This window comes from Stegostoma tigrinum, chromosome 15 (assembly GCF_030684315.1).
Source record: "Stegostoma tigrinum isolate sSteTig4 chromosome 15, sSteTig4.hap1, whole genome shotgun sequence".
NCBI classification, from domain to species: Eukaryota; Metazoa; Chordata; class Chondrichthyes; order Orectolobiformes; family Stegostomatidae; genus Stegostoma; species Stegostoma tigrinum.
Genome location: NC_081368.1, coordinates 10,110,686 through 10,122,770, shown reverse-complemented (window position 1 = coordinate 10,122,770; position 12,085 = coordinate 10,110,686). Strand labels below are relative to the sequence as shown.

General features: G+C 45.3%; 1 protein-coding gene across 6 annotated transcripts in view; it reads right to left on the bottom strand.

Moving 5' to 3' along the window:
• The window catches only part of aff2 (AF4/FMR2 family, member 2), a 538,364-nt gene that overhangs the window by 152,052 nt on the left and 374,227 nt on the right, over positions 1-12,085 (bottom strand). For all 6 annotated transcript variants that reach the window (XM_059651333.1, XM_059651335.1, XM_059651330.1 and 3 more), the window contains one exon: positions 6,351-6,402. In XM_059651333.1, coding sequence (XP_059507316.1) covers positions 6,351-6,402 — 52 coding nt within the window. The remainder of the gene's footprint in view (positions 1-6,350; positions 6,403-12,085) is intronic.

Sequence of the window (12,085 nt, the reverse complement as noted above, 5' to 3'; positions counted from 1 at the left end):
TGGTACCCAGTTTGGGTTAATTATGGGGCCATTATGTGTTAAAGTGTCACCGTGTTGATGGCTTGTGGCAAATTACTGCCCTAGATTTATGTGTCTTCTCAGCTTCATAGATACGTTCTCAATTTCACTTTCAAATTATCTTGTCATGCATCTGTCAGATCTATCAACATGTAACCAGTGTGGATAAATACAAGGATATCCATTAGAATGATGGTGAGGACTCACCTCTAATGAGGGGACGAGAATGACACATTTGAAACGTGAACTGGTAACTCTGGGACAGTATGGCCATTTTTATCACCTTGTGTGGATACTCTACAGATTCATATCAATGCTAAATGTCAGGTTCCATGGTCAAGGTTTACAACTTGCTTCAAGTCAAAATGTTGCTGGTTCAATCCTGAGACTCAGTTGCAAAAACCAAGGCTGACACTTTAAGTCAGAATGGATGGGTGGCTGCAGTGTCTGAGGGTCTGTCTTTCAGTTGAGATGCTACATTCAAACCCTGCTTACCCTCTCAGGTGGAGATAAAAGATGCTGTGTTTAAGCCAACATTTGTTCCTGAATCAACAGAATTACCTGGTGATTTACATACACACTGTGTGAGACATAAGTGAGAGACAGCAAGGGGGAGTGAGAGTTTGTATGTGAGAGAATGTGTGTGTGTATGTGTCAGAGAGTGTGTGAGATTGTGGGTGAGACAGAGAGTGTGTGTGTGTGTGTGTGTGTGTGTGTGTGTGTGTGTGTGTGTGTATGTGTGTGTGAGCATAAGTGAGAGACAGCAGGGGGAGTGAGAGTTTGTATGTGAGGGAATGTGTGTGTGTATGTGTCAGAGAGTGTGTGAGATTGTGGGTGAGACAGAGAGTGTGTGTGTGTGTGTGTGTGTGTGTGTGTGTGTGTGTGTGTGTGTGTGTGCGCGCACCAGCGCGCATGTGTGTGAGAGAGTGAGTGAGTGAGAGTGTGTGTGTCAGAGATTGAGAGAGGTTGTGGGTGAGAGTCAGAGAGAGAGAGAGAGAGAGAGAGAGAGAGAGAGAGAGAGAGAGAGAGAGAGAGAGAGTGTGTGTGTGTGTGTGTGTGTGTGTGTGTGTGTGTGTGTGTGTGTGTGTGTGTGTGCGCGCACCAGCGCGCATGTGTGTGAGAGAGTGAGTGAGTGAGAGTGTGTGTGTCAGAGATTGAGAGAGGTTGTGGGTGAGAGTCAGAGAGAGAGAGAGAGAGTGTGTGTGTGTGTGTGTGTGAAAGAAAGAGAGAGACAGTATGTGGGTGTGTGTTTGTGTGAGCGAGAGAGTGTGTATGGCATGTGTGTGCCAGAGTGTGAGATTGTGTGTGAGAGAGTCAGAGAGGGTGTGTGTGTGCATGTGTCAGACAGAGTGTGTGTGTGTGTTTGTGTGTGTACGTGCGTGTGTGTGTGTGTTTGTGTGTGTATATGTGTGCGTGTGTGTGTCTGTCTGTGCGTGTGTGTGCGCGCACATGTGCCCATGTGTGTGAGACAGAGAGAATGCAAGTTCATTTTATTTTGCTGAGTTCTGAAGAAGGGTCAGTGGACCTGAAACGTTAAGTATGGTTTCTTCCAACAGATGCTGGAGTGATTGTAACAAAGTCAGCCAGGCAGATCTCATAGAAGATAACAAAGTGTAGAGCTGGGTGAACACAGCAGGCCAAGCAGCATCTCAGGAGCACAAAAGCTGTCGTTTCGGGCCTAGACCCTTCATCAGATCTCATAGAATGAGTTTCCTGATTGAGGTCCAATCAGGGAGCCCTAGCTGACAGATATAAACAGGGGTGTCTGCCCCTACCAGTGACTCTGCTTGTCACAGGCTCCTTGGCCACATGGGTGATTTTCTTGGCAGTGCAATATTAATAAAGATGGCGACACAAACTGGTGTTTATCAGTGTATCTTGCACCAACACACACACACAAATGAGTTTTGCTGAAAATAATCGCGACTACGTAAAAACAGGAGTGAGAAGTTCTCTGCAGTCTGAGAGCTGCAGCAGTGTCAAGCACTCTCCATGTATTAACAAAAAGTGACTTGTGATGGGACAACAGCCTCTGTGAAGTTCATTCAGATGCTGTCAGACCTGCTGAGATTTTCCAGCAATTTCTGTTTCTTTACTGTCAGCTATGTTGAACACAGGAATACCCTGGCATCTCATTGAGACATGAGTCACTATTGGCAGGAAACTAACGACGTTGGAACATGAACTCTAAAATGTTCTGGTCCTTGTGGGAGGGGAACCTCGAAAGATTATCAGCATATGTGGCATTAGATCAAATCAATCAAAGGCAAGGCAGAGTTTCAGATCAGCAGAGGCCACACTCCACATTGTTTAGGTTGTAATTCTTATTTCTAACTCAAATGTTTTAGTCATCTCTAGCAAACTTCACATACACAGGGCAAGATAAAAAGTCACACAGATCATTAAACGGTGAACAGTACTCCAATATATTTCACCCATATGAATTTTATGTTGATGTCAAGTCCAATCATTTTCTAGTGAGGGGATCAGCTCAACATGCCATTTCCATTGTGTCTGTACGTTAGTGTGTTCTGTGCCCAGAGCTTTATACTGTTAGGCGAATGACATAGCAAATATATGTTTAGAAAGGGGATGCTTAAGGCTTTCATACAGTTGCCACGTTCATTAAAGTTAGAGGAATACAGCAGGCTTCATGTGAATTACAGTAAATTGTAAGAACAGATGCTGGCTGTAATTAAATCGATTTATCTCCTCCTTAGATCTTCAAAGCTGACAGTTATCGCCCATGTGCCTTCAGTAGAGTATCCCCTTGCAAATCCTCATACTGCTGAAGCTCAGCAAGTGAAATATGTGCAACCCTCAAATATGCATTTGATTGGTATATATTGAACACTTGTTCAAAATGACGCGAAGTGGGCCAGTTGTGTTTTTGTGTTCATTTGTATTAAGGTCACTGGGCAAAGCTTTGTGGCAAAACAGCCATTCTAAGGCAGCAAACATCAATAACAGCTTCTAAGTAATAAATGGAAATTGATTCCAGGCCCTAGCCTTTGATTTCCTATCATTTGAAGCTCTGCACTAACTCGCAAGTAAATAAAAGAGGAATGCGTATTTAATAGGGTTCCTGTAGCCATTGTAAATGTCATGTACAATACAGCCAAGGTTTACAGCCTGTGCACAGGTAGCAGGCTACACCCTCTGCATTTCACTCTTCTTAATTATACACTGTTAGGACCCTTGGTGATATTTTCCCTCATTTTATGACGAGAAAAGTTAAGTGCCTTTACTTTTGTAAGAGTTTTAACAACTGCCAATTAAAAATGGAAGGTTCTGTAAAATCAGTAACCGTCACAAGGAATCACAAAAAGGAAAAGAACAGGATGAAGCGGGAATGGTGTCCCTTAACACCATGCTTCAGAGTTACACTTCCTACTCAATAGAATCATAGAATCTCTACACAGCGGAAAGAGGTAATTCAGCCCATCAAGTCCATATCGACTCTCCAAACAGCATCCCACCAAGACCCAGGCCCAACCACCCTACCCTATCCCTGTAACCCTGTATTTCCCATGGCTAATCCACCTAGCCTGCACATCCCTAGACATTATGGGTAATCTAGCAAGGCCAATTCGTCTAACCTATGCATTTTTGGACTGTGGGAAGAAACCAGAGCACCCGGAGGAAACCCACGCAGACACAGGGAGAACGTGCGAACTCCACACAGACAGTCGCCTGAGGTTGGAATCGAATCTGTCCCTGGCGCTGTGAGGCTGCAGTGCCAACCACTGAGCCTTCTCAAACTTTCCCTTTGCCTTAGGAGCGGTGGCCCTCAGATGAATCTACTACCAGTCAGCTCTCTCTAACGAAAGAGCAGCCCTTTGGTCTGGGAGGACGATGGTGACTTTAATCTGTAAATAGGGTAGGTAGGGTGAGAGGACTCAAACTGAAACTGTACTAGGTAATCTCAGTTAGAAGCCAGGAAGTGGTTCTACTTCCAGAGAACACTGATTCCCCAGAAAAAGCCTGCCCCTTGGGCCTGCATCAAGCTTCAGATTCTGCTGGGTAAACTGATCACTTTGTATTGTACAGAGATGCTGAAGCACAGTCAAGACATTTTGCCTGGGTTGGTTCTAACAGCCTAAGAGTGTTAAAGAGAACTTTCACAGATTTTTCTCTTTCTCTCCCAAATGGCCTCTGTGATTTCATAAAATCAAAATCCTCCAGATGCTGGAGACCTGAGGTAAGAAAGTGCTGGGGAGACTGTGCAGGGTTGGCCCATGGAGAAAGTAAGAGGTTGAGGTTTCGTAATCCTTCTTCAGACCAAAGAAGTAACTTTGGACTCGAAATGTTAACCCTGGTCCCCTCTCTGTGGGGGCTGACAGACCTGCTGAGCTTTTCCAGCATTACTGTTTTTGTTTTGATTTCACATTTATCTTTCACCGTTTGTCACATTAAAGCAGTCTACTCTGAAGTATTTCATTCACTACAAAGCACTTTGGAACACTTGTTGTCAGTAAAAGATACTATATAAATAGAGTCACAGTGATCTACAGCACACAGCAAAGAGATCCTCAGCCCATTGTTTCCATGCCAGTTTTAATGCCATTTTCCAGCACTTGGCCCATAGTTTTATATGCCTTGGCATTAAAACATAAATCTAATTATTTCTAAAATGTGATGAGGAATTGTGCCTCTACCCCTCTTATAGGCAGTGAGATCCAAATTCCTATCTTTTCTAAAATGTGAGGCTGGATGAACACAGCAGGCCAAGCAGCATCTCAGGATGCTGCTTGGCCTGCTGTGTTCATCCAGCCTCACATTTTATTATCTTGGAATCTCCAGCATCTGCAGTCCCCATTATCTCTCCTATCTTTTCTCACAGTTTAGGCCACTTTTGGAGTATAGCACACAATTCTGGCCTCACTGTTTTAGGAAAGATGTTGCTAAACTTGAACAGGCTCAGTAAAAATTTACAAGGATGTTGCTGGGGATGGAGGATTTGAGTTATAGGGAGCAGCTGAATAGGCTGGGGTGATTTTCCCTGGAGTGTTAGAGGCTGAGGACTGACCTGATAGAGGGTTATAAAATCATGAGGGGCGTGGATAGTCAAGGTCTTTTCCCCGGGGTGGGGGAGTCCAAAACTAGAGGGCATCGGTTTAAGATGAGAGGAGAAAGATTCAATAGGGTGACATGTGTATGGAATGAACTGCCAGAGGGGATGGTGCAGGCTGATACAATTACGACTTTCAGGAGACATCTGGATGGATACATGAACAGGAAAGGTTTAGAGGAATATGGGCCAAATGCTGGCAAGTGGGACTGAATTAATTTAGAATATCTGGTCAGCATAGATGGTTGGACGAAAGGGTCTGCTTCCATACTGTATATCTCTATGTCTTTATTTCTTCTAAACCTTCTGCCCAGACCTTAAATCTATGTCCCCAGGTCATTGATCCCTCTATCAAGGGGGAAAATGTCACCAGTTACCATGGTGGGATTTGAACTGAAGTTCTCCTCTGTTCGGCATGAAGCAAACGGAGCTGGTTTATCATCCGTGATTCTCCCCCAAGCCACTGGAATATCTTCCAGGTCAAAGTACAAGTCAATAAAGTAACAGCCTTTGTCTACGGTTCAATATCAAACCATGGGCTCACTTTGATTTCAAGTATTACCCTCTCCAGGGCATACTGAGAAACCAAAACAGAAGATTAAAATCAAAAGGCAGGTACAAGATAACATGGTGTGGAGCTGGATGAATACAGCAGCGTCAAAGGAGCAGGAAAGCTGATGTTTCGGGTCTGGACTCTTCTTTAGAAACATCAGCTTTCCTGCTCCTCTGACGCTGCTTGGCCGGCTGTGTTGCTCCAGCTCCACACCTTGTTCCCTCAATTCTCCAGCATCTGCAGTTCCTATTATTTCTGACAGGTACAAGAGTTGTTTGTGAAGTCTTCCACAGCTCAAACCTTTTACATTTCTGTGTTCTTCACATTTTGTCATCTGGAAGATTGCAATTTTAGTCATTCAACCAGCAGCAACTATTTAGCTGCTTATGCCCTCACTACTGGAAGTCCGCCCCTAAATCTCTCTCTCTTTCTCTCTCTGCATTCCTTTAAGGCACTCCTTAAAACCTTAGTCTTTAACAAAGCTTTAGGTTCCCTGTCCTAATATACCTTTAATGTGTTTCATTGCCAAAGCTTTAGGTTCCCTATCCCAATATCCCTTTAATGTGATTCATTGCCAAAGCTTTAGGTTCCCTGTCCCAATATCCCTTTAATGTGCCTCGTTGCCAAATTTCTAACTGATGGTGAAGCATTTAGGGATTGTTCCCTTCAAGTTACATAAACTCATGTTGTTGTTTTTGCTGAGCTTACCTGTTCACCATCATCCTCATCACTGCTGAGTTTCAGGTCATCTTCCAGCATCCTGCAAGAGAAAATTTACTATAAACCATCTTGTAACAAGATTACAAAACAAAGGAACTGTGGATGTTCTAAATCAGAAACAAAAAGAGAAATTGCTAGGAAAAGCTCAGCAGATCTGGCAGCATCTGCGGACAGAAATCAGAGTTCACATGTTGGGTCCGGCAACTGTTCCAGTTCTGAGGAAGGGGCCATTTGACCTGACATGTGAACTCTGATTTCTGTCCACAGATGTTGCCAGATCTGCTGAGCTTTTCCAGCAACTTTTGTAATAAGATGGCTGCTCTGACTGAGCACTGAACAGAAAGAGCCCAGTTTGGATAATCTCTATGAAAGGACTATCCAGTTTGCCCCCATTTCTTGTCCTTTCCAGGTACCAATGCATTTTTCCCAAATTTCATCATTCTCCTTTTGGGAGTTACTGCTGAATCCATGCTCTCAGATAGTACATTCCATATTCTAAACACACACTGTGCTATAAAGCTCTCCACATCTTCCCTCTTGGTTCTTTTACCAATTATCTAGCCACTGCCTTGAATCTATGACCGTGGGTTACCACAGGTAAGGTCAGAAAATTATTCATCAGTAAGCCCCAAACATATACAGCTCGACAAGTCATTCATTTCTTATTGGTTGTGGTTCCTGAATTCAGCACAACGTGTGGGAGCTGGAATGTGAATCAATTAGTTCAAAGCATATCCACTCTTCATATCATTCTGCAGCAGAGCTCAGGATCATGCTCGGCATCCTATTTACCAACTTAAACATTCATTCCCTCCACCTCTAATACACAGTGGCATTAATATGCACCATCTGCACACAGGCTCCTTTAACAAGGCAGCTCAGTAGTTAGCACTGCTCCTTCACAATGCTTGGGATCCAGATTCAGTTCCAGCCTTGGGTAATACTGTGTGCGGAGTTTACACATTCTCCTCATGTCTGAGTGGGTTTCCTCCAGGAGCCCCCATTTCCTTCCATTGTCCAAAAATGTGCAGGTTAGGTGGATTGGCCAAGCTAAATTGTCCATAGTGTCCACGACTGTGCATTCTAGGTGGATTAACCCTGAGAAATATGGTAATAGGGTGGGTCTGGGTCTGGGCGAGATGTTCTTTGGAAGGTCAATGCTGACTCGATGGGCAGAATGGCCTCTTTCCACAATGTAGAATTATATGATTCTGACATCAAATTTCAAACCCTGTATTACTATGAAGCACAAGGATAGCCAAGACACATGAACGCCAGCACTGGTCACTACCCCTCTGAGCCCTATATGGCCCTGATATATCGCTGTTCCTTCACAGTCACTGGGTCAAACCTTGGAACTCTCTCGTTGACAGTGCTGAGAGTGGGACTCCACACATCTGCAGAGGTTCAAGAAGTCACCTCACGACCACCAGAAGAACAATTAAGAGTGGAGCAATAAATACAATTGATGCTCACAAAAGAATCTGAAGTTACTCTAGTTTTCACAGACATGGAACAAGAAAAGGTACCTCGAGTGTAGAAGATTAAGGGTGATCTAACTGCGTGTTTAAGATAATGCAAGGAGTTGACAGAGCCGCTCTGGCACAAGCCTGAACAACAAGGATGCAACAAGGCATAACCTTAAGATTTTAAACTTGATGCTGGGAGACTCATGTTGATAGTCAGTTAGTTCAGTGGCTGGATGGTTGGTTTGCAATACTGAGTGACATCAACAGTATGGGTTTTGGAGGGGGTGCAGAGGAGATGCACTCGGTTGATTCCAGAGTTGAGGGGGTTGGATTATGAGGAGAGACTGAGTAGGCTGGATTTTACTCATTGGAATTCAGAAGAATGAGCGGAGATCTTATGGAAACATATAAGGTTATGAAGGGAATAGGTAAGGTGGAGACAGGGAAGTTGTTTCCGCTAGCAGGTGAAACTAGGAGAAGACGGCATCGCCTCAAAATAAAGGGAAGCAGGTGTAGGACTGAAGTCAGGAGGAACTTCTTCACCCGAAGGGTTGTGAATCTGTGGAATTCCCTGCCCAGTGAAGCGGCTGATGTGATCTCACTCAATGTTTTTAAGGCAAGGCTGGATAAATTTTTGAACAGTAAAGGAATTAAGAGTTATGGTGTGCGGGTGGGTAAGACCATAAGACATAGGAGTGGAAGTAAGGCAATTCGGCCCATCAAGTCCACTCTGCCATTTAAATCATGGCTGATGGGCATTTCAACTCCACTTCCCTGCACTCTCCCCGTAGCCCTTGATTCCTTTTGAGATCAAGAATTTGTCGATCTCTGCCTTGAAGGCATCCAACGTCCCGGCCTCCACTGCACTCTGCGGCAATGAATTCCACAAGCCCACCACTCTCTGGCTGAAGAAATGTCGTCTCATTTCAGTTTTAAATTTATCCCCTCTAATTTTAAAGCTGTGCCCATGGGTCCTAGTCTCCCCACCTAACAGAAACAACTTCCTAGTGTCCACCCCTTCTAAACCATACATTATCTTGTAAGTTTCTATTAGATCTCCCCTCAACCTTCTAAACTCTAATGAGTACAATCCCAGGATCCTTAGCCGTTCATCATACGCTAAACCTACCATTCCAGGGATCATCCGTGTGAATCTCCGCTGGACACGCTTGAGGGCTAGTATGTCCTTCCTGAGTTGTGGGGCCCAAAATTGGACACAGTATTCTAAATGGGGCCTAACTCGAGCTTTATAAAGCCTCAGAAGCACATCACTGGTGGCTGGAGCCATCGTAAGTGGAGCTGAGTCTCAGAAAGATTGGCCATGATCTTATTAAATGGCAGGACAGGCTCAAGGGGCCAGATGGCCTACTCCTGCTCCTAGTTCTTACGTTCAATCCCTGCACCAGTTGAATTACTGCAAAGGTTCCTCCTTCTCAACCTCTCCCCGTACCCAACCTGTGATGACCCTCAGATTAAACCACCACTGGTTTTCTATCGCTCTCTCACTCAATTGAGGAAGTGGGATGATGGCGACTTTACTTTCATTACAAAGCAGAAGTTAATTGAAAACTTTTAAACTGAGATTGCTAAACTCTTTTGTTTGGGATGAAGTTATCGAGGGACACAGAACCAAACAGGGTGGCTGGAGTCGAGTTAAAGGTCACGAATGCTTTAGCTGACAGGGCGGTACGTGTTCAAGGGACTGAATGGCCTGTCTGCGGTGTCTGTCGCTGGGTGCAAATTATCCCAACTGCAGCCCTTCAATGCCAAATGCTGGTGTCCCCTCTAATGGAGGTCTGGGCTTCTAGAGGGCACTGCCAATGCACCGCAGAGATCCCAGGATGGTTGTCAGGGATTGTTGGATGTTTAATGCCAATGTCCATGACGGGTGGAGGGTGGCTGGTGCCCATGGTTCATGCCCAGGGTTGCAGTTTGGTTGTAGGTTATATGGAGGTCGTTTAGAGCCAGCACTGAGCTGAATCTGCCCAGGAATCTACTCCGGCTGTCAAGTTGGCTTTTTTTGATGTCTTGTTTGTTTGGTAAGACAGGAAGCAGAGTATTAATGAGGCAAGTTAGTCCTTCCACAAAGCATTCCTGACGATCAGCAAATTGCCACTTCCAAGTGAGAAAGTCCTCATGGTATGTAGTGAAAAATATAAAAGATGAGGTAAGATGTTCCCAATGTCAAAATGGACCTCGCTGAACCTATTGTATGATTCTGTCACAATTCTCACCATGGCCCATGTCACCCAAACTCTTAGAAAATTTCACGAAGCATGTTATTTATAATTGCTCTGATGACATGTCACAGACCTGAAACATAATTCTGTTCTCCTCTCTTCGGGGATACAAACAGACATGCTGAGTGTTATTCTACCGCTTCCTGTTTCTATTTTTCATTCTAAGCCTTCATGACGATACAAGTCACTGGTTTTAAATGTGTCAGCTTACCACAGTGGGTAGCCCTCTTATCGCTGAGTCAGAATGTCAAAGGTGACAAACTCATCTCATTCTCGGGGTTTGAGCACAGTGACCGAGGACAATATTCCCTGTACGTAACACTGTCAAGTTGTTAGAACTGAAGGAGGGCCACACTTTGGGAGGAGCAGTACTAGAGATACTAGTTGGAGAGACAGTACTGAGACACAGTCGCATTGCTGGAAGGACAACACTACGGTACAGCTACACTGTTGGAGGGACAGTACTGAGGGAGAACTACACTGTTGGAGGGACAGTAGTGAGGGAGTGCTACACTGTTGGAGGGACAGTACTGAGGGAGAACTACACTGTTGGAGGGACAGTAGTGAGGGAGTGCTACACTGTTGGAGGGACAGTACTGAGGGAGTGCTTCACTGTTGGAGGGGCAGTACTGAGGGAGTGCTGCACTGTTGGAGGGGCAGTACTGAGGGAGTGCTGCACTGTTGGAGGGGCAGTACTGAGGGAGTGCTGCACTGTTGGAGGGGCAGTACTGAGGGTGTGCTTCACTGTTGGAGGGGCAGTACTGAGGGTGTGCTTCACTGTTGGAGGGGCAGTACTGAGGGAGTGCTGCACTGTTGGAGGGGCAGTACTGAGGGAGTGCTACACTGTTGGAGGGGCAGTACTGAGGGAGTGCTACACTGTTGGAGGGACATAACAGAGAGACAGAGACACACTGTTTTAGGGACACTACTGAGAGAGAGCCACACTGTTGGAGAGACAGTACTGAGGGAGTGCTACACTGTTGGAGCGGCAGTACTGAGGGAGTGCTACACTGTTGGAGGGACAGTACTGAGGGAGTGCTTCACTGTTGGAGGGGCAGTACTGAGGGAGTGCTACACTGTTGGAGCGGCAGTACTGAGGGAGTGCTACACTGTTGGAGGGACAGTACTGAGGGAGTGCTTCACTGTTGGAGGGGCAGTACTGAGGGAGTGCTACACTGTTGGAGGGACAGTACTGAGGGAGTGCTACACTGTTGGAGGGGTTGTACTGAGGGAGTGCTACACTGTTGGACAGGCAGCAGTGAGGGAGTGCTACGCTGTTAGAGGTACTGTCTATTTGCTGAGTTGTTAAACAAAGGCCCAGTCTATTTTATCAGTTGGATGTAGAAGAGCCCATGGCATTATATCACAGAAGAGCAACAGAGTTTTGCAGCCTGTCCTACCCAATATTTTATCACTCAATCAACATCTCTAAAATAGATGATCTGTTACTTGTGGGAGCTCGCTGTGCGCAAATTGGTTGCCACATTTCCCACATTCCAACACTGCCGACAGTCATTGACACATTTCCCACGTTCCAACGCTGCCTGCAGTCATTCCCACATTCCAACACTGCCTCTCCGAAGACGCAGTGTTTGCAAATTGCTTTGAGATATTCGGAGATCGGGAAGGTCATCTCTTTATCTCGAGCATTAAGGGCAGTGTTATAAAGCACCACAGCACATGCACACATATACACATGTGTTTACAAGTGCACACACGTGCATATACACACACACACTCAATCCATCAGAGAGTAAACGCAAGTAGCGCAAGAGCACGAATCTGTTTGCAAACTGGTCAAGTTTTAGCACAGGCTTTACACAGCAGGAGGAAGGATTGGATTAAAGAGGGAAGGTATTTCCCATTCAATTACACAAGGTAGGATTGAGACTGAAGAGCCACTCATGAAACAATTAACTGGAGATTAAGGTTGCAAAAGAAACCAGCCAAACTGCAGTTCCTCCAGCTTGCAGCCTGGCTGTGTGCTTTCACCCTGTGAGGAGCAGGACAAGGC